The following is an 18,434-nucleotide window of genomic DNA, read 5'->3' as shown; positions in this document are numbered from 1 at the left end:
CTTCCAGTTAAAAATAATTTTTTTTCTAAAGAATGAAAATCCAGGACGTCCCTGGTGGTCCAGTGGTTAAGATTCCATGCTTCCAATGCACGGGGTGCGGGCTCCATCCCTGGTTGGGGAAATAAGATCCCACAGGCCTCGAAGTACAGCCACAAAAGGGAAAGAAAAATGGATGACAATCCTCAGAGTACAGCGCAGGCTGTATTCTGGAATCCTGGCACCATCTCCTGACTCTGAGATATTGCACCTGCCAACTTGCTCTGCAGACCTGAAACGGGTACTACCAGTGAGTAACTGGGCTTCCCTGCTGGCTCAGAGGGTTAAGAATCTGTCTGCAATGGGTTGGGAAGCCATAGAGAAAGGAATAGCTATCCACTTTAGTATTCTTGCCTGGAGAACCCCATGGACAGAGGAGACTGGTGGGTTACAGTCCATGGGGCCACAAAGAGCCGCACATGACTGAGTGACTGAGCACACAGTGAATAATTAGGGGGATACCTGCTAGTCTTGTGCTGGGGGCACAGTGGTGACTGAAAGAGTCCAGCCTTCCTGGACATGCCAGGCCCTGGTCCTCTGACAGTGGCAGTCCAGAGGGGTCAGGGCCAGAATGGGGGGTAGGGGGCGGCGCAGTACAGGCAGAATGGTCAGGGCTGGGATAGAGGAGGCATCCCTGGAGGGCTTTTCTGCATGTCCCCCATGTCCCCTGAACCTTCCTTTTACCTTCCTGCTCTGACCACAACCTAGTTCTCCCAGGAAGACACGCCTTTCTGTGCAGTGCTTCTAAGCAGAGGCTATTTCTCTTCCTCAGCCTTCATGCTCACTGGGCCTGTATATGCAATAAGCTCCTCAAGACTACTTCAAAACCATCCTCTGCCTCCTCTCTAAGATCCTCACTTTGAAGTTTCTGCACAGAACCTGCTCCCCTTCTTGTTACCAGCTTTATCGACTCCCAAGTCACTGCAGCTCACTTCATCTTTTTAGCTCTAGGCTCATGGCCACCCAAGCTGCTCCTCTCATAATTCTTGTTGACTTCCAAATTCAGGTAGATGATCCTGTGACCGTTCTGGCCTCTGGATCTCTTGACTTCCTCTCCTCTAGCGATCTCGTCCTCCGCCCAAACCTTCCTTCCCACACGCAGACTTTGTGCAGGGGACACAATGGTGACTGTGGCAGTGCCGAGGTCCCAGGCTGTTGAGAGGGAAAGGCCCACCCCCAGACAGTGACAGCCCCAAAACTGCAGCCCCTGCAGAATCTCAGTTCCATGCATCTCACTGTCTGCCCATCACCTCTTGTCTCTCCAGTTCACTCCCTCTGAAACTGTTGCTCCGAGGACACTTCAGCCCCATGAAGCTGACCTCCTTCTCCCTGCCCCTCACCTCACCTCCTCATGATCACACTACTCTCACCACCCAGCCCAATCCCCCATCCACTGTTATCTCCTCTTCTTTCCTCATGCCCTCAAACTTCTAACTTTACCTTTTGCACCCAATTGAGTCCACCCTCCACCTCCTTCACACCTGCACACTGGCAGCTAAATGTGGATGGAGAAAAACCCACACCTACTCTGACACATGACCCCAAGCAGTCCCTAATGTGGCCCAGCCATCCTATCACATGTCCCTAATTAAATCATTCTCCCATTTCCTTTCCTTTTCTTTTTTTCTTAGTAGTATCGGCAATGTGTTCATTTTTAAATGCTTAGGGCATAATTTACATGTCATAAAATCCACCTCTTTGGGGACTTTCCTGGTGGCCCAGTGGTTAAGAATCCATCTTCCAATGTAGGGGACTCAGATTCAATCTCTGGTCAGGAAATTAAGATCCCACAGGTCGAGGGGCAACAAAGCCCACCCACCACAACTAGAGAGAAGCCCATGTACCACAACAATGAAAGACCCACGTGTGACGACTAAGACCGGACATAGAAACAAACAAATAAATAAATATATTTTTAAAAGATCAATTTGTTAAAAAAAAAACACCTATTTTATGTGTAGAGGTCAACACGTTATAGAACACATTTTAGTAAATTTAGTTTATACACTCATCACCACAATTCAGTTTCAGAACAGCTCAATCATCCCATTTCATATAGATAAGATTATACAATACGTAGAATTCTGTGTCTGGTTTTTGTCACTTAGCATCACGTTCCAAATGGTTGCATGTATCACTAGTTGGTTCCTTTTCATTGCTGAGTTCACTGTACGGCTAGACCACACTTTGTTCGTGCATGGGCTCTCTCTAGCTGCGGTGACCAGGGGATACCCTTCATTGAGTTGTGCAGGCTTCTCATTGCGGTGGCTTCTCCTGTTGCAGAGCATGGGCTCTAGAGTGCAGGCTCAGTAGTCGTGGTGTAGGGGCTTACGTGTTCCATGGCACGAGGGATCTTCCCGGACCAGGGATCGAACCTGTGTGGCCTGCATTAGCAGGAGGATTCTTAACCACTGGCCACCAAGAAGTCTTGGACCCCTTTTCTTGAAGGATCATTTTACACTCTCTTTTCTCTCATCAGACCTCAAAACTTTTTCTTTCTTGCTCTTAACTGATGACTGTGTTTCCCATTTGAATGAGAACATACAAGGAATCACAATTTCAGCATCCTCTGACCCATATCTACCAGTCTGTGGCACCTGTTAACTTCCTTTGCTATAAAAGAAATCTGTTTTTGTGTTCATACACTTCACTGCCGACCCCAGATATATTTCCACCACAAGCAATTCTCCAGTTCTCTGCAGACTCCAACTGCTGTCCTACAATTTAATTTCGTTTGGACACTAACTACACGGAGTTGCAGCAGACCCCACAGGTTAAGGACAGAGAGTAACAGAGGAAATCCACTTTCAGTGAGGTGGTTGTGGAAGGGCTCTGTAAGGTAGTAACAGGTAAGTGGACATCTGAAGGATGAGAAGCATCTAGTCAGTGATGAGTGGAGGGAACAGCTCTTTCACAAAGGAATGAAGTAAAAAATTTGGCATGTTCAATACCCTGAAAGATAAGGTTCCCAAATCATAATGACAGTGATAGGAGATGAGTCAGAAGAGGTTGGCAGAGGACTTCCCTGGTGGTCCGGCGGCTAAGACTTCATGCTCCCAATGCAGGGGGTTCGGGTTCAACTCCCTGGTAAGGGAACTAGATCCCACATGCCACAACTAAAGATCCTGCATGCCACGACTAAGACCTGGTGCAGCCAAATAAACGTTCAGTCACAAAGTTGTGTCCGACCCTGCGACCCCGTGGACTGCAGCATGCCAGGCTTCCCTGTCCTCCACTGTCTCCTGGGGTTTGCTCAAACTCATGTTCATTGAGTCGACGATGCCATCCAACCATCTCGTCATCTGTTGCTCTTTTCTCCTCCTGTCCCCAATCTTTCCCAGCAGCAGGGCCTTGTCTTCAGAGTCAGATCTTCGCATCAGGTGGCCAAAGTTTTAGGGCTTCAACTTCAGCATCAGTCCTTCCAATGAATATTCAGGGTTGATTGCCTTTAGGATTGACTGGTTTGATCTCCTTGCTGTCCTAGGGACTCTCAAGAGTCTTCTCCACTACCACAGTTCAAATGCATCAATTCTTTGGGGCTCAGCCTTCTTTGTGGTCCAATTCTCTTTATTTATAAATAAATAAATACTTTTAAAAAATAAGAGATTGGCAGGGGCCTTTTAGGTGAAGGAATTTGATTTTATTACGATCAATAGCCAGTGGTACTCTTTATAGGTAAAGAAGAGTCCTCTAGTGGCTGTGAGCATGAATTACAGGCGGGGAGGAGCAGATGGTACGCATGATGATGCCAGCTGAACCAGGTGGTGACAGTGGGCGTGATAAGAAAGGCAGGCAGATTTCAGTTATGTTTCAATACAATCCAAAAAGATGCTTTGATGAACAGAGTGGAGGGCAAAGATGAGGGAAGAATCAAGAATAACTCCCCATGTTCTGACTGAGGTTTGGCAGTGATAGTCACTGAGGTGGGGGAGACTAGTGTAGGCAGGGCAGGAGAGTTAGGACAGAAGAGAGACTTCAGCTTTTGATGCGTAGATTGGACGAACACCTTAAGTCCTCACTCCAACTCTGTGAGGTAGGGACTATCTTTAGCTCTACTTTAAGTATGATGCTTTTGGCTGAATGCTTGTGTCCTTTCAAGATTCCTGTGTCGGAAGCTGACCTCCAACGTGATGGTATTTGGAGATGAAGACTTTGGTGGGGTGAGATTACTGCCTTTATAAAAGAGGCCCAGAGAACTCCCTTGCCCTTCCACCAAGTGAGGACACATGAGAAGATGGTCATCCATGAACCAGAAAGCAGGCGCTCACCAGATACCAAATCTGCTGATGCCTTGCTCTTGGACTCCCCAGGCCCTAGTGAAAGTCAAAGTGTTAGTTGCTCAGTCGTGTCTGACTTCGCCACTCCATGGACCTTAGCTCTTCAGGCTCCTCTGTCCATGGAATCTTCAGGCACTACTGCATTGGGTTGCCATTCCCGTCTCCAGGGGACCTTCCCCACCCAGGGATCAAACCCGGGTCTCCCACATTGCAGGTACATTCTTTATTGTTCGAGCCACCAGGGATCCCAGGCTCTAGAACTGTGCGAAATTTAAATGTTTGTTGTTTATAAACCACCTATTTTACGATATTTTGTTATAGCAACCTGAGTGGACTAAAACATATGAAGAAACTGAGTGGCAGAGAAATTACCGTGCCCAGATTATAAAGTTAGAAGCTGTTGATATTTTCATTTTCTACTTCTTCCCTCCATCCAAATGTTCATTTTCTCATCCATCCATTCTTCTAATCATCCAACTGCCCATTTTCCCATTTCCCCATCTACATCTTTCCCAATCTATCTATCTGTCTCCATCCAGCCATCCCCTCACCTGCCAGTAAATATTCATCATATGCCAGGTTCCCCAGGCATCTGACACCTGATGCACAGGAAGGGGGGGCTTCCCAGGTGGCTCCGTGGTGAAGAACCCACCTGCTAATGCAGGAGATGTAATAGACTCAGGTTTGATCCCTGAGTCGGGATCCCCTGGAGGAGGGAATGGCAACCCACTCCAGTATTCTTGCCTGGATCCCATGGGTAGAAGAGCCTGGCAGGCTACAGTCCACAGGGTCGCAAAGAGTAGGACATGACTGAAGCTACTTAGCAAGCACGCATGTACAGGAAGGAAGGTCATGGATAAGCAGACATGAGACAGACACACTGGTGTGCAATTTAATCGAAGATATTTATTGAATGCTTTTCCGGTTGGCCTCGGTGGCTCAGCAAAGGGGTAGAGCAGAGGGACACATGCAATGACAGAGTGCGTCCCTCAGCCTCCAGAGGCTTCAGGTCCTGCAGTCTTCCTTCCCGGTGGATGACTGATCAGTCCTGACTGTGAGACACAGACACTTAGCACTCTTTGTAGACGGAGCGCCCACCCTGACTTCCCCCTTCCCGTGAGGACGCAGGTGCCCCTGGTCCAAGAAGCCTGGCCTCCGAGCTGTATCCCTTACCATGGGGAGAAGTCCTGTGCTTTCCAATTCTCCAACGTTGTCTCTTGGGAGTTAGGCCAATCGTTGCTCCAGTCCGCGTCAAAGTTTCCACAGGCCCCACACAGCTTCCCAGCATGGTCATCGCTGACCACCACAGCCAGCTGCCCATCGGCGCCAAGCTTCACCTGAACCCCCTCCTTCTGCTGGACTAGCACAGAGCCGTCAGGGTTCTGACTCACGGACACAGATGTTAACACCTCAGCTGGGAGGTCCACTTGGAGACCATTCACCTGGTGGTTTTGGCGGGGGGAAAGGTGCGTGAAACACAGAGGTGAGGCTGGAACTACAGAGAAGCTGGTTGTTACAACAAAGGAGACCCCAAGGAAGACAACGAGGCCAAGGAGCAAACACAGAGAGGCAGATGCTGAAAGAGATAAGGCCCGGATGGATGCACCAAATGGAGAGACGGACACCTAAGATAATCAGAGATGTGGATGAATGGATAGAAGCACGGAGAGTGGATGGATGAAGAGATGGATCAACGCATAAGTAGGTGTGCACACAACATTCCAAAGGCACCTGGGGTTGGGGGGAGGCACTTGCACCAGAGAGATAAACAACGAGTCAAACCCCAGCATCATCCTGTCTAATTCTAGTTTCCAAAATAAAAAGAACCCTTGAGCATGTCCTGTTAAGTTACTGGTTCCCTAACAAGGCAACTTCATCCCTTATTTTTGCCACGCTGATGTCTGAAGACAAGTCATGACCTCGCCAGTGTAATAACCATGTGAGAAAATGACCGTTTGTCCATCACAGGCTGTGGACTCAGTAACTGTGGTAACCTGGTGAGTTTTTTTCTTCTAAATAAGTGTTGTCTGTTTTCTCTGATGAGTTAACCCTTGTAAAGTTAGACTCCCTGGAGAGCCTTCTTTCAAAGAAAAGTTTCTTTTTTTCAAAATGCTTTTGTATGTGACGCTTCCTCTGCCAGATGACTGGAGAGTCAGGTAGATAAGAAAGATAGGTAGACAGATCTGAAGAGGTGGATGGATGGACGGATGGTGAATCAATGGAAGGAAGGAATGGAGGGGGAAGGAAGGGAGGCAAAAAGGAAGGACAGGTGGAAGGAGGAGAGGAGGAGGATGGATGGATGCTGTGAAGGACAGCTGGAGAGGCGGGCGGGAAATCTCAGCAGGCTGCAAGCTTAGATGGTATAAGAAGTGGGACTGAGTTATCTGTGTTCCCAGCACATGGCCTGGTGCAGAGGGACCAGGCGGGTCACAAAACCAGCTGCTTCCTGGGGCCAGACCCTGATCTGGGTACTGGTGACAAAGTGACGACCGAGGGGAACAGGATCCCTGCCCACCTGAGGATTGTATGCCAGTGAGGGAGCACGTCAACAAACACGAAGAGATAATGGATGACTTCAGAGAGTGACTAGCACTGCAAGGGGATAAAACAGAATGACCGCACAGAGGCTGGGCTGAAGAGGGAGAGCTTCCGTAGGGCGTTGGGAAAGGTCTCTCTGTAGAAGCGGTGAGACTGGAACTGAGATCTGAAGGATGAGAAGGAGCAGAGGCTTAGGAAATCTGGAAGGAGAGTACTGCGGCAGGGGGAAACGCAGCAGCCCGGCGGTGGGAACAAGCGTGGTCCACTGTGTGAACAGCATAAAGGCCAGCTCGGCCTGTTAGCAGCACAGCCCATGAGCTCAGGAAGGAGCTGGAGGCGATGAGGTTGGCGAGGCCAGCGGGAGTCTGATCGCATAAAGTCTTGCAGGCCATGGAAGGGAGGTGGCTTGAGTTTGGAATGTTGCTCTGAGAAGTCGCTGCAGAGTTTAAAGCAGCAGAATGGCCCAATCCGATTCACATTTCTAGAGCATCTGTCTGCTGTGTAGAGAATTGTTTCTGGACAGATGAGCAAAGGAAGGTTGTGAGTAGGAGTCTGCAGTAATCTCACTCCTGGGCATATATCCAGAGAAAAAACGTAGGTCAAAAAGACACATGTACCCCAGTGTTCATTCACTGAAGCACTACTTACAAGAGCCAGGACATGGAAGCAATCTAAATTCCATCAACAGACGAATGGATAAAGAAGATGTGGTACATATACACAAGGGAATATTACTCAGCCATAAAAAGGAATGAAATTGGGTCATTTGTAGAGACACGGATGGACCCAGAGTCTGTCACACAGACAGAAGTCAGTCAGAAAAAGAAATATATTCATGCATGGATTTGCAATCTAGAAAAAGGGTACAAATGAACCTATTTGCAGGGCAGGAATAGAGACGCAGACACAGGGAATGGACATGAAGACGTGGAGGAGGGCGGTGGGATGAACTGGAGGTCGGGATTGACCGTATACGCACTGCCACGTGTAAAACCGACCGCTATCGAGAGCGTGCTGGATAGTGTGGGGAGCTCAGCTAGGTGCTCTGGGACGACCTAGATGGGTGGGGGGGGAGGTGAGGGGACACACGTATATATATGCCTGATTCCCTTCATTGTGCAATAGAAACTAACACAACATTATAAAGCAACTACACCCCAATACAAAAATTAAAAACATATTCAACATAACAAAAGAGTAGGGGCCTGTTCACCTGAATTATGGGTCCAGCAGAGAGTCAGTCGGAGAAAGAGTGACTGATCTAGACTATGCTAAAGAGAGAACACAAGCTTCCCTGCTGAAAGCAGGGCTGAGTCTTGGACCATCTCCCTGCACGGGGGAGGAATGCAGAGCATCCCCTGGGGGAGGGGTGTGTGGAGCATGGGCTACACCCCTACTGGACCTAGAAGACACCGGTGCATGGCGCTGCAATCCAAGAACAGGCCATGGAAACAGGACACGGGAGCTTTAGAGCAGCCTGACGACTGTGTTTGGTCATGAGGCTCTATGACACAGGCCATGGCGGAGCAGACTCTGAGTCCTCATCAGCCCTCAGTTCGGCCAGAGAGACTCTCTCTAGACATTTGGAATCAGGGTGGTGAGAACTGTGGAGTTTGGCAAATGCAAGACAGTGATAAGTCAGTGGAAGTCAAGGGACAGAAGGGAGGACCCATCTGGGCTGGAATGGACTCAGGAGACAAACAGTGACAGGCCTGAGGGGACCCTGAGAGCAAGCTGAAACACAGCTGAGGGCAGAGGAAAGTGGCCTGGAATTGACGGAGTTCAAAGAACGGTCCCACTGAGCGAGCACTGCGCCTGGAGTCTATCTCGGTCCCCTGTGTCCACACCGTCACCACCAGCACTCCATTGCCATCAAAGTGGTTCAGGGCATGGGTGGTGCTTGTGGGTTCAAGGCTTGGATCTCTCAGGTACTCTCTGAGTGACCTGAGTAAATGACTTCACCTTTTTGGGCCCTGGTTTCCCCTCTGAGTAAACGGAGATAATGATAATCCCTGTTTCATGAGTATGTTGGAGGGAGTCACAGAGAATGAAGCTGACTGGTGATCAGCAAGTCTTAAACACAGAGGTACAAATCCAGGGCACCTAGATCCAGCCACTCCTGAGGCTGTGTCCCTGGATTTTCTAGTTACATGGGCTGATAAATTCAGTTTTGCTCAAGGCACTCTGAAATTGGTTTTCTCTCACTTGAAACCATAGAGTCTTGCTTAACACTAACATCTAAACGGGTAAGTTACTTGACTGTGCTTTTGCTCCTCAAGAACTCAGCCAGAAGAGAGGGACTAAGTTTGAAGTATTGACACAAATACAAACCCAGAGAAACAAATTGCAGAGATCTGTGAAGAAAACAGACGTTAGGACAGACAGGGCACAAGGAACGTAGGCACACTGCAACAGGAAGAACAAAGCCCAGGGGAGACACAGTCCCTGTGTCCTGGCTTACCCATACACCCTTGTTTTGGGTCACAGTCACCAGCCCGTCCTGGAAGAAGATATGAACCCGGGCCACGGCTTCCACTTTGCCTTTGCAGGGCTGGACATCGGCAACCACACGGTACCAAGGCACAGTCTCCTGTGATCCTGGGCAGCGGAAAGAGATCTCGTAGACACCAGGGGAGCTGACGGCGCTGTGGGCCCCATCGAAGGTGGTGAGGTTGGCACCCACAGAGAGGGAACAGAGGCCATGGGGCACCCAGCAGTCCCGGGTCCCAGCCTGGACCTCGCATACACGGCCCAGCGGGCAGCTGGCTGCCTGGCATGTCAGGCCGGTGATTGAGGAACAGGAACAGCGCTGGCTGCAGTCCGAGGTGAGCAGGGAGGAGTTCACCTGTGCACAGAAAGGGGCAGGTGACAAGGTGCGGTGGACTGCAAACACGGCCACCACCTTCCACCCTCTGCATCCATCCAGGGTCACTCTGCAGTAACTTCCTCTAAGAAATGGAGTTTAGGACTTGCCTGGTGGTGCAGTGGATAAGTCTGCCAACCAATGCAGGGGACCTAGGTTCGACCCCTGGTCCAGGAAGATCCCACATGCTGAGGGGCAACGAAGCCCGTGGGTCGCGTCTACTGAGTCTGTACTCTAGAACGAGAAGCTGCCGCAGCAGAAGCTCAGGTACTACGATGAAGAGTAACCCCTGCTCACTGCAACCACAGAAAGCTCACGTGCAGCAATGAAGACTCGACCCCAGCACAGCCAAAAATAAATAAATTTTTTAAAAAAGAAAGAGTGTTTTTTAAAAAAGAAAGAAATGGAGTTTATTTCCCCTTTCCCATTAATCTGAGCTGGACTTAAGACTATGCCTTGGTTATTGCAATGCAGCAGAAGCAACGCTGTGCCAGGTTCAAGCCTGGACCTCAAGAGACCCGACAGCTTTACTACTCTTTCTTGGAACCCTGTCCAGCCACCACAGGCTAGCCCACCCAAGGAGGAGAGATCTCATGGAAGAGGGACGGCCAACCCTCAGCTGACCCACTGGGGGACTACAGAAGTATGAGTGAGCCCAGGGATGGCAGAAGAACTGCCCTGCTGAGCCCAGGCCAAACAGCAGAGCTGCAGAATTGTGAACAGTTTTTTGTTTTTTTTTTGTTTGGCATCTTCTTTCCAAGAAGTCCTGCACTTCTAGACCCTCCAGGCTACCATTCTGCTATTAATAAAACTAGGATGAGGGACTTCCCCGGTGGTTCAGTGATTAAGACTCTGCCCTGCAATGCATGGGACACGAGTTCAATCCCTGGTCGGGGGACCAAGATCCCACACACTGTGGGGCAACTAAGTCTGCATGCTGCAACTACAGAACCTGTGTGCCACAACTAGAGAGAAGCCTGCATGCTGCACTAAAGACCGCATGCAGCAAAAAAAACAAAAACCTGGGATGAATGGGGAAGGAATGCGGTAATCTATCTTTCCTTTATTTGACAAACATGCTTCTGAAGAAGCAGGACAGCCTCATGGTTCAGAGGTGAGTCCAGGCTGCTGGGGTATGAACCCCAGACTCCTCCCTTGCTAATGGGTAGCCTTGAGCTGACTTCTCTCTGTCATCTGTAAAATGGGGAACATAATAGTCCGTGTCTTGCAGAATTGCTGTGACTATCGAATGACTTAACATCTATAACCAACTTAGTGCATAGTGAGAGCTCCAAAAACATCAATCATGGGCTTCCCTAGGGGTTCAGTGGTAAAGAATCCGTCTGCCAATACAGGAAACACAAACCTGTGTCAAACCCCATTCCAGGTCCAGAAAGATCCCATATGCCTTGGAGCAACTAAGCCTGTGTGCCACAACTGTTGAGCCTGTGCCCTAAAGCCCAGGAGCCACAACTACTGAGCCCACATGTTACAGCTACTGAAGCCCGTGTGCTCTAGAGCCTGTGCTCTGCAAGAAGAGAAGCCACCAAATGAGAAACCCGTGCCCCACAACTAGAGAGCAGCCCCCACTTGCTGCAACTACAGAAAAGCCCGAGCAGCAACAGAGACCCAGCACTGCCAAAAATGAAATAATTTTTTTAAAAAATCCATCACAAAAATAAATTAGCTCTTAACTTTCAATTCCCATTGTTAAATGGCCATAGTTGTGCTACCTACTGCTGCTGCTGCTGCTGAGTCACTTCAGTCGTGTCCGACTCTATGTGACCCCAGAGACGGCAGCCCACCAGGCTCCTCTGTCCCTGGGATTCTCCAGGCAAGAGTACTGGAGTGGGGTGCCGATTCCCTCTCCAGAGTGCTACCTACTACACTGCTGTAAATTATTGTTATTTTTCCTGGGTGTGATGAATGTGGAGGGTGAGGCCCAGCGCTCAGCGAGCGCCTTTCAATCACCCCTGGCTCCTCAGACACCCAGGGTGCAAGGATGATGGTTAACCCCATTTTACAGATAGAGAAAATGAGGCTCACACAGAGGACTGCAGTAGGTCCAATATCACCCTCTCTACAAAGATATCAGGTCCTAATGCCTAGAGCTACTCAATGTCACCTTATATGGAGAAAGCGTGTTTGCAGATGTGATTAAGGATTTTGAGATGGAGAGATTAATCCTGGCAGGCTTTAAACACAGTCAAGTGTATTCTTAGAAGCAGGAGGCAGAGGGAGATTTTAGGGCACACAGCAAAGACGGGGGGACATGTGACATGGAAACAGAAATTGGAATGATGTGACCATAAGCCAAGAGCTTCCCATGTGGCCCAGTGGTAAAGAATCCACCTGCCAATGCAGAAGATTTGGGTTTGGTCCCTAGGTCAGGAAGATCCCCTGGAGGAGGAAGTGGCAACCCACTCCAGTATTTTTGCTTGCAGAATCCCATGGACACAGGAGCCTGGCGGGCCACAGTCCATGGGGTCGCAAAGAGTTGGACCCAACTCACCAACTAAAATAGTGAGGGTTAGTCGTTCTGTCCTGTCTGACTCTTTGCCTGCCAGGCTCCTCTGTCCATGGGATTTCCCAGGCAAGACTACTGGAGTGGGTTGCCATTTCCTTCTCCAGAGGATCTTCCCAACCCAGGGACCGAACCTGTGTCTCCTGCATTGCAGGAGGATTCTGTACCATCTGAGCCACCAGGGTAACCAAAAACAACCAAAGACAAGGCCATAAGCCAAGGAATGCCTGCAGCCACCAAAAGCCAGGAGAGACAAGGAACAGATTTCCCCCTAGAGCTGTCATCTTGGCCCACCTATTCTGGTTTCTGACTTCTGGCCTCTATAACTAAACAAGAGAATAAATTTCTCTTGTTTTAAGACATCAAGCTATGGTCATTTGTCACAGCAGCCATAGGAAACTAATACGGGGACTTCACCAGCATTGAGTCACAGGAGGGAAATGTGGCAGCCTCCCTGTCCCCATCCTCGAGGGGATCAGCACAGAAATTCTGGGTCTCCACAGACTTAGAGGATGAACTTATGGTTCCCGAGGGGGAGGATGGGAGGAAGAGATAGTTAGGGCGTTCAGGATGGACATGTACACACTGCTATGTTTAAAATGGATAACCAGCAAGGACTGATTGTATGGAACTCTGCTCAATGTGATGTGGCAGCCTGGGTGGGAGGGGAGTTTGGGGGAGAATGGATACATGTATATGTATGAATGAGTCCCTTTGCTGTCCACCTGAAACCATCACAACATTGTCAATTGGCTATACCCCAATACAAAATAAAAAGTTTAAAAAAAAAAAAAATACAGAAAATCTGAGTCTCCCTCAAGCTCCTCCATCCTCCTTGTCCACCTCAAGCTCCATGCTGCTGTTTAGTCCCTTCAGTCGTGTCTGACTCTTTGCGACCCCATGGACTGCAGCCCATCAGGCTCCTCTGTCCATGGTATTCTCCAGGCAAGAACACTGGAGTGGGTGATGCAGGGAGCGAGCTCCGCCTCTGGCAAAGGTCATGAGGAAGGAGGCTTGGCATACGCAAAGGCGGGATCAAGCCTCAGGAGTCTCCCTGGAAATTCTCGAGCAATCTACCCCCAAAACCAGAGTCTGCCTACTTTCTGCTTTGTGCTTTCACCTACACCTCTGACTTTACGGGGGGCTGTCCCCCACTACCTCTCTGAAAAAAGAGTTAGCTTACAGCTCCAGTTAATAATTCCTGGGTGTGACAGTGTTTAACCTACAAACTCCTTTGGAAATCCTCTAGCCTACCTGAATAGGTTTTTCCGGCCACATGTGATTGTTCAGAGCCTCCCAACTGTGAGAGGCATGAGATGTTCTAAACTGTGTAAACACAGATTCTTTTGAATAGTTAAAAGATTGATTAGAAATTGTATTGGTGAAGGGATTTTCACTTGTTGGGCCAATGTTTGCTGCTAAGTTTCCATATCCCTTACCTGCTGTGTCCCTGGCAGTGTATTGATTAATATAATTGGTGTAAGTAGTAGCTTTAATGTTTGTAACCTGGGACCCTTGAGTTAATTCTTTTTCTTGTTATAGCCCACCACACCTTTGCGCTGTAGGAATGCAACTTTATCTAATGCTTTTGGAGGGTGGCTCCTGACCAATCACCTTTAGAGAAAAATAAGTTTTCTGAAGAAAGGGTCTTAAAATGTTAACAGGCCTCCGGGCCAGAAGATGATGCAAATCACCTAAGCTTTTGCATATGATAAGTTTGCAGGAAGAAAGCCTGGCTTGCTGCCTGACTCTACCCCTTCCCCCATTATCCTCTATGCATAACTTAAGGTATAAAAACTACTTTGGAAAATAAAGTGCGGGCCTTGTTCACCGAAACTTGGTCTCACCATGTCGTTCTTTCTCTTACCTTCTGGCTGAATTATTCAGCCTCTTTTCTCCACTGAATTTCCTCACTGAGCTATCCTTATTTCAGCCTCTTTTCTTCACTGAATTTTACTGAGCTATCCTCATTCTATTACTCTTTATATCCTTAATTAACATTTAATTAAGCAATTGTTTCCTGATCTTCGCCTACGCCGTCTCTCCTTCGAATACCCTGGATCAGCCGGGGCTGGTCCCCGGCAGGTTTCCATTTCCTTTTCCAGGGGATCCTCCTGACTCAAGGATCAAACCCACATTTCCTGCATTGGCAGGCGGGTTCTTCCTCTGACCCTCAAGCTCCTCCACCCTCCCTGCCCACTTCAAATTCCTCCTTACCGGCAAGTATCGGCCATCATGGGTGCAGCCGCAGTCTTGGACAGGAATGCAGACGCCCTGGGACAGCAGGAAGCGGTCGTCACACTCACAGCCCTCAAAGCAGCGGGTGGTGCAGCCCGTGAGGCCAGAGAGAGCCGCGCAGGAGCCCTGGCAGGAGCGTGTGCAGACGGAGTAGTGGCTGTTGGTGGGGCACTGGAGCGCTGCAGAGAAAGGAGCGGGGTGGGGTCACAGCTGCTCGCTGAGAAATGAACAGGACCCGCTGCACACCTGGATCTGAGCTGCCGGTGCTGGGGACACACAGCTCCAGCCCCTGCCCTGTGGGGCTCATGTCAGTGGGACAGACTGTGATGGTCCAGTGTGATCAGGGGAAATACAGGCAGAAGGTCAGGGCCAGGATGGGAGCTGTGAGGACCCAGGGGAAGCACGCATAGTGAGGGCCTGGGCTCTGGCTAAGCAACGGGTGGATGGTGTGGCTGCCTTGAGATGACGATCAAGGTTGAAAAATAAGATTATGTTTGGGGTGAAATGCTGATGTCACATGGGAACACAGGAGGTGTGTGAGGGCCCCCTAAGGACACCTAGTGGAAAATGCTCAGGAGGTCACTAGACCCATGAGGCTGGCAGTCAGGAGAGAGGTCAGAGAGGGAGACAGACAGTGTCCACTGCCTGCGTGTAGGTCCTGCCCTGAGAAGAATGAAGGAGACACAGCTCGGGCCTGGGGTCATGAGTGGCCACTGCTGTGTCCAGGAGAGTCTAAGGAAACACAGCCCTGTCCTGGGGGTTTGAAGGAAACAGATAAGCCCTGACTGGAGGTTAGCTAAGAGGTACAGTCTTGGGCTAGGAGTCTGAGGAGCCTGCAGTCTTGTCCTGAAGGATCTAAGGGGTGATGGTCCCATCTTGGCGGGGGTAGGGCGGGGGCCTGGGTGAGACTCAAGTTTTACTGTGTGACCTCCTGACCTGCCCGACCCACCCTCCCAAATCACCACAGATGTCCAGGAAGGGCCCTGAGAACTGTAAGAGAAGGTTTCAGGAGAGCGGGCCCCTGAAAGGAGTCTGAGAAGGGCCAGTCAGCCGGGCAGGAGTGAAGCCAGGAGCAGAGTGTGCTAAGGGAGGAACTGGGGCCCTGCCCTGAGATGCAGACAGAACAGGGGGCACTGAGCCCGAGCCAGAGTCCTCCCAGGGGTCCCCAGACACTCACGGCAGAAGCTGTCTGTCCTCCAGGGCTTCACAGCCATGCCGGCCGCCTGGCAGGCCGCTGTGTAGGCTGCCAGGCTGCGGCAGAGGTAGGTGACGTTGCCCTTCTGGGCACAGAGGTCATACACGCACTGGCGGAAGTACTCAGAGGGGCTCAGCGCTGCGTGGCAGGCTGAGAAGGGGCCGTTGGCATCCCGGAGCTGCCCGCAGGCCTCGAGGCTCTCGTATGGTGCCGTCTGCTCTGCTGAGCACACAGGGCAGCCTTGGGGTCCACAGCCCTCGCTGCAGCCCTGGGAGGAGCTAGGTGCCCGCCATGCAGCTCCAAAGGCATCCACGCTGGGGGCCGTGGTGCCGCTGGGCAGATCAAGGTCATCATTCCAGTTGCCATTGAAGTTGCCACAGAGCCCGCAGAGCCGGTTGCGGAAGGGGGAAGGGATGGATATGAGGATGTGGGCGTCGCCATCAAAGAGAAGCCGCAGGTCCTTGGTCGTCTGCAGAACGATGTTCCGGCCCTCGGCCGTCACCCGCACGTGACCCACAGCCACGGGCAGGGCTACGGCCTCACCATCCACAGTGACCTGGATGGAAGGGCCAGGTGGGTCAGGGACTCAGAGAAGCACAGGTCAGCCTGTCCCCTCGGACTCCCAGGCTACAGACTCTCTCTCAGTTCCACTGGGGTGAGGCCATGTCCCCCAGAGACTTCCCAGGGCAGAGTATGCTCCCTTCAGAGACCCCAGGCTGACAATGTCTCCTTCAGGCCCCCAGGACAGATCTATGTCCTCCTTAGTCCCCTTGCACTGGGTTCATATCGCTCTCAAAATCCCTAGGTTAGGCCCTCTCCTCCTCAGACCCCCCCCAGGGCAAGGCCGGGTCCACTTACCTGCGGCCCTCGAGCCAGGGTCACCACCTGGCCAGCCACAGTAACCACCACACGTTGGGGATCTCCAGCTGCATTCTTCTCAAGCACAATTGTAAAGTCCTCGTCCCCAGGCTGTGGGTGGCAGACCTGGGCCAAGATATAGGAGCAGGAGCCATGCAGGTCATAGACGCGTCCATCCAGGGTAATGTAGTGGACGCCCCCATTGGCCAGGCAGCGGCCACAGCCGGTGGGGCGACAGGCCTGGACGCCGTCCTGCACCCGGCACTCCTCGTAGGGCCTGCAGGTCTCGCCCTCCTGGCAGCTGACTTGGCCGCCGGGTCCACACTGGCAGTGCCGCCCACACTCAGGGCCCGGGTAGAAGGTCTCGCCCAGCGGGTAGTAGCGGCCCTCGTGGAGGCAGCCGCACTGGCCCACAGGCACACAGGTGTCTCCGCTGAGCACGAAGCCGGCGTCGCAGACGCAGCCCTCACGGCAGGTGGACTCGCAGCCCTCAGGCGCTGAGAGGCTGGGGCAGCTCACAGGGCAGGAGTCACCACAGAGCTGGTAGTGGCTGTGGGCAGGGCACTGGAAGGCTGCGGGGACAAGAGGGGAAGGAGGCAGGGCGTGAGGGAGGGACGCCGGGGAGGTACAGAGCGGGAGAAGCTGCTGGGGTGACTCTGTGTGTTTTGCCTGGGATATCTCATGAGCGAATCTGTCCAGGGATCTGAGTGGGGTGTCTGACCCAGCACGGCCAATGGGGGATTCAGTGTGGGGATCTGGGAAGCAGGTCTCTCTAGCCAGGCTGCGTAACAACCTGCTCAAGTATTTCTAAAGATCAAGTCGGTCTGACTGGGTGACTCCAACCTCATATATCTGACCAAGATATGCAGGATTAGAACCGACCCTGAGTATCTCAGGGTGTGAATCTTGCTGGGGTGTGGGGCCAGATGCATCTTGGGGTATGAATCCATCTGAGTATGCCTGCCTGTGGATGTCTGATCTGGAAGCCTCTCACAGTCTCTCTGACAGGGTCTGTCAGTGTGTGACTCTGACCACACGTGTATCATTGGGTGAAGCCGACAGGATAAACGTGACCAGGAGATCTGCCTGAGGGGAACTGCCCAGGATTCTCGGACCATGAACCTGTATGTATCTTCCTGGGGCTATGTCAGGGTCCTGATTCCACCCTGATTCCACCAGATAGGTATATCTGCCTACGTGTGTCTCTGTGTAAATGTGACCAAGTGTCTCTAACCAGAGGAGGCCCTGTCTGAGGTTATGAGACGAAATCTATCTGACCCTGTGCATTACCCTGTTTAAAAAACAAAACAAAACAAAACAGTCTAGAGGCATCTGGAGCTTCCCTGGTGGCTCAGTGTGAAGAATCTGCCTGCCAATGCAGGAGACCTGTGTTCCACCCCTGGGTTGGGAAGATCCCTTGGAGAAGGACATGCCAAACCACTCCAGTATTGCCTGGAGAATTCCATGGACAGAGGAGCCTGAAGAGCTATAATCCATGGGGTTGCAAAGAGTCAGACACAACTGAGCAACTAAACACCACCACCACCAACAGAGGCATCTGACGAGGTGTAGCTCTCTAGGTCTCTCTGAACAGAGGTAACTGAGAGAATCTACTGGGGTGATCAGTCACCCCAGTCTATCTGAGTGCATAAATCCTGACAGTGTACTGGACTGGATATGGACATCTCTTTGCTGACAAACGTCCATCTAGTCAAAGCTATGGTTTTTCCAGTAGTCATGTACGGATGTGAGAGTTGGACCGTAAAGAAGGCTGAGCACCAAAGAATTGATGCTTTCAAACTGTGGTGCAGGAGAAGACTCTTGAGAGTCCCTTGGACAGCAAAGAGATCAAGCCAGTCAACCCTAAAAGAAATCAACCCTGAATATCCATTTGAAGGACTGATG

The 18,434-nt window shown here is 51.0% G+C and overlaps 1 protein-coding gene across 3 annotated transcripts in view; it reads right to left on the bottom strand.

Annotated features, from left to right (window-relative positions):
- Nucleotides 1–5,199: 5,199 nt before the first annotated feature.
- Nucleotides 5,200–18,434, bottom strand: part of FCGBP (Fc gamma binding protein) — a 59,240-nt gene continuing 46,005 nt past the window's right edge. For all 3 annotated transcript variants that reach the window (XM_070387705.1, XM_070387702.1, XM_070387703.1), the window contains 6 exons: nt 16,530–17,101; nt 15,654–16,227; nt 14,456–14,655; nt 9,313–9,696; nt 5,487–5,755; nt 5,200–5,365 (listed from right to left, as the gene is read on the bottom strand). In XM_070387705.1, coding sequence (XP_070243806.1) covers nt 5,356–5,365; nt 5,487–5,755; nt 9,313–9,696; nt 14,456–14,655; nt 15,654–16,227; nt 16,530–17,101 — 2,009 coding nt within the window. In that variant the 3' untranslated portion in view covers nt 5,200–5,355. The remainder of the gene's footprint in view (nt 5,366–5,486; nt 5,756–9,312; nt 9,697–14,455; nt 14,656–15,653; nt 16,228–16,529; nt 17,102–18,434) is intronic.

The sequence above is a fragment of the Bos mutus genome, chromosome 18 (genome assembly GCF_027580195.1).
Source record: "Bos mutus isolate GX-2022 chromosome 18, NWIPB_WYAK_1.1, whole genome shotgun sequence".
NCBI classification, from domain to species: Eukaryota; Metazoa; Chordata; class Mammalia; order Artiodactyla; family Bovidae; genus Bos; species Bos mutus.
Note: the sequence above shows the minus strand (reverse complement) of the source record. Positions and strands in the feature narration are given on the sequence as shown.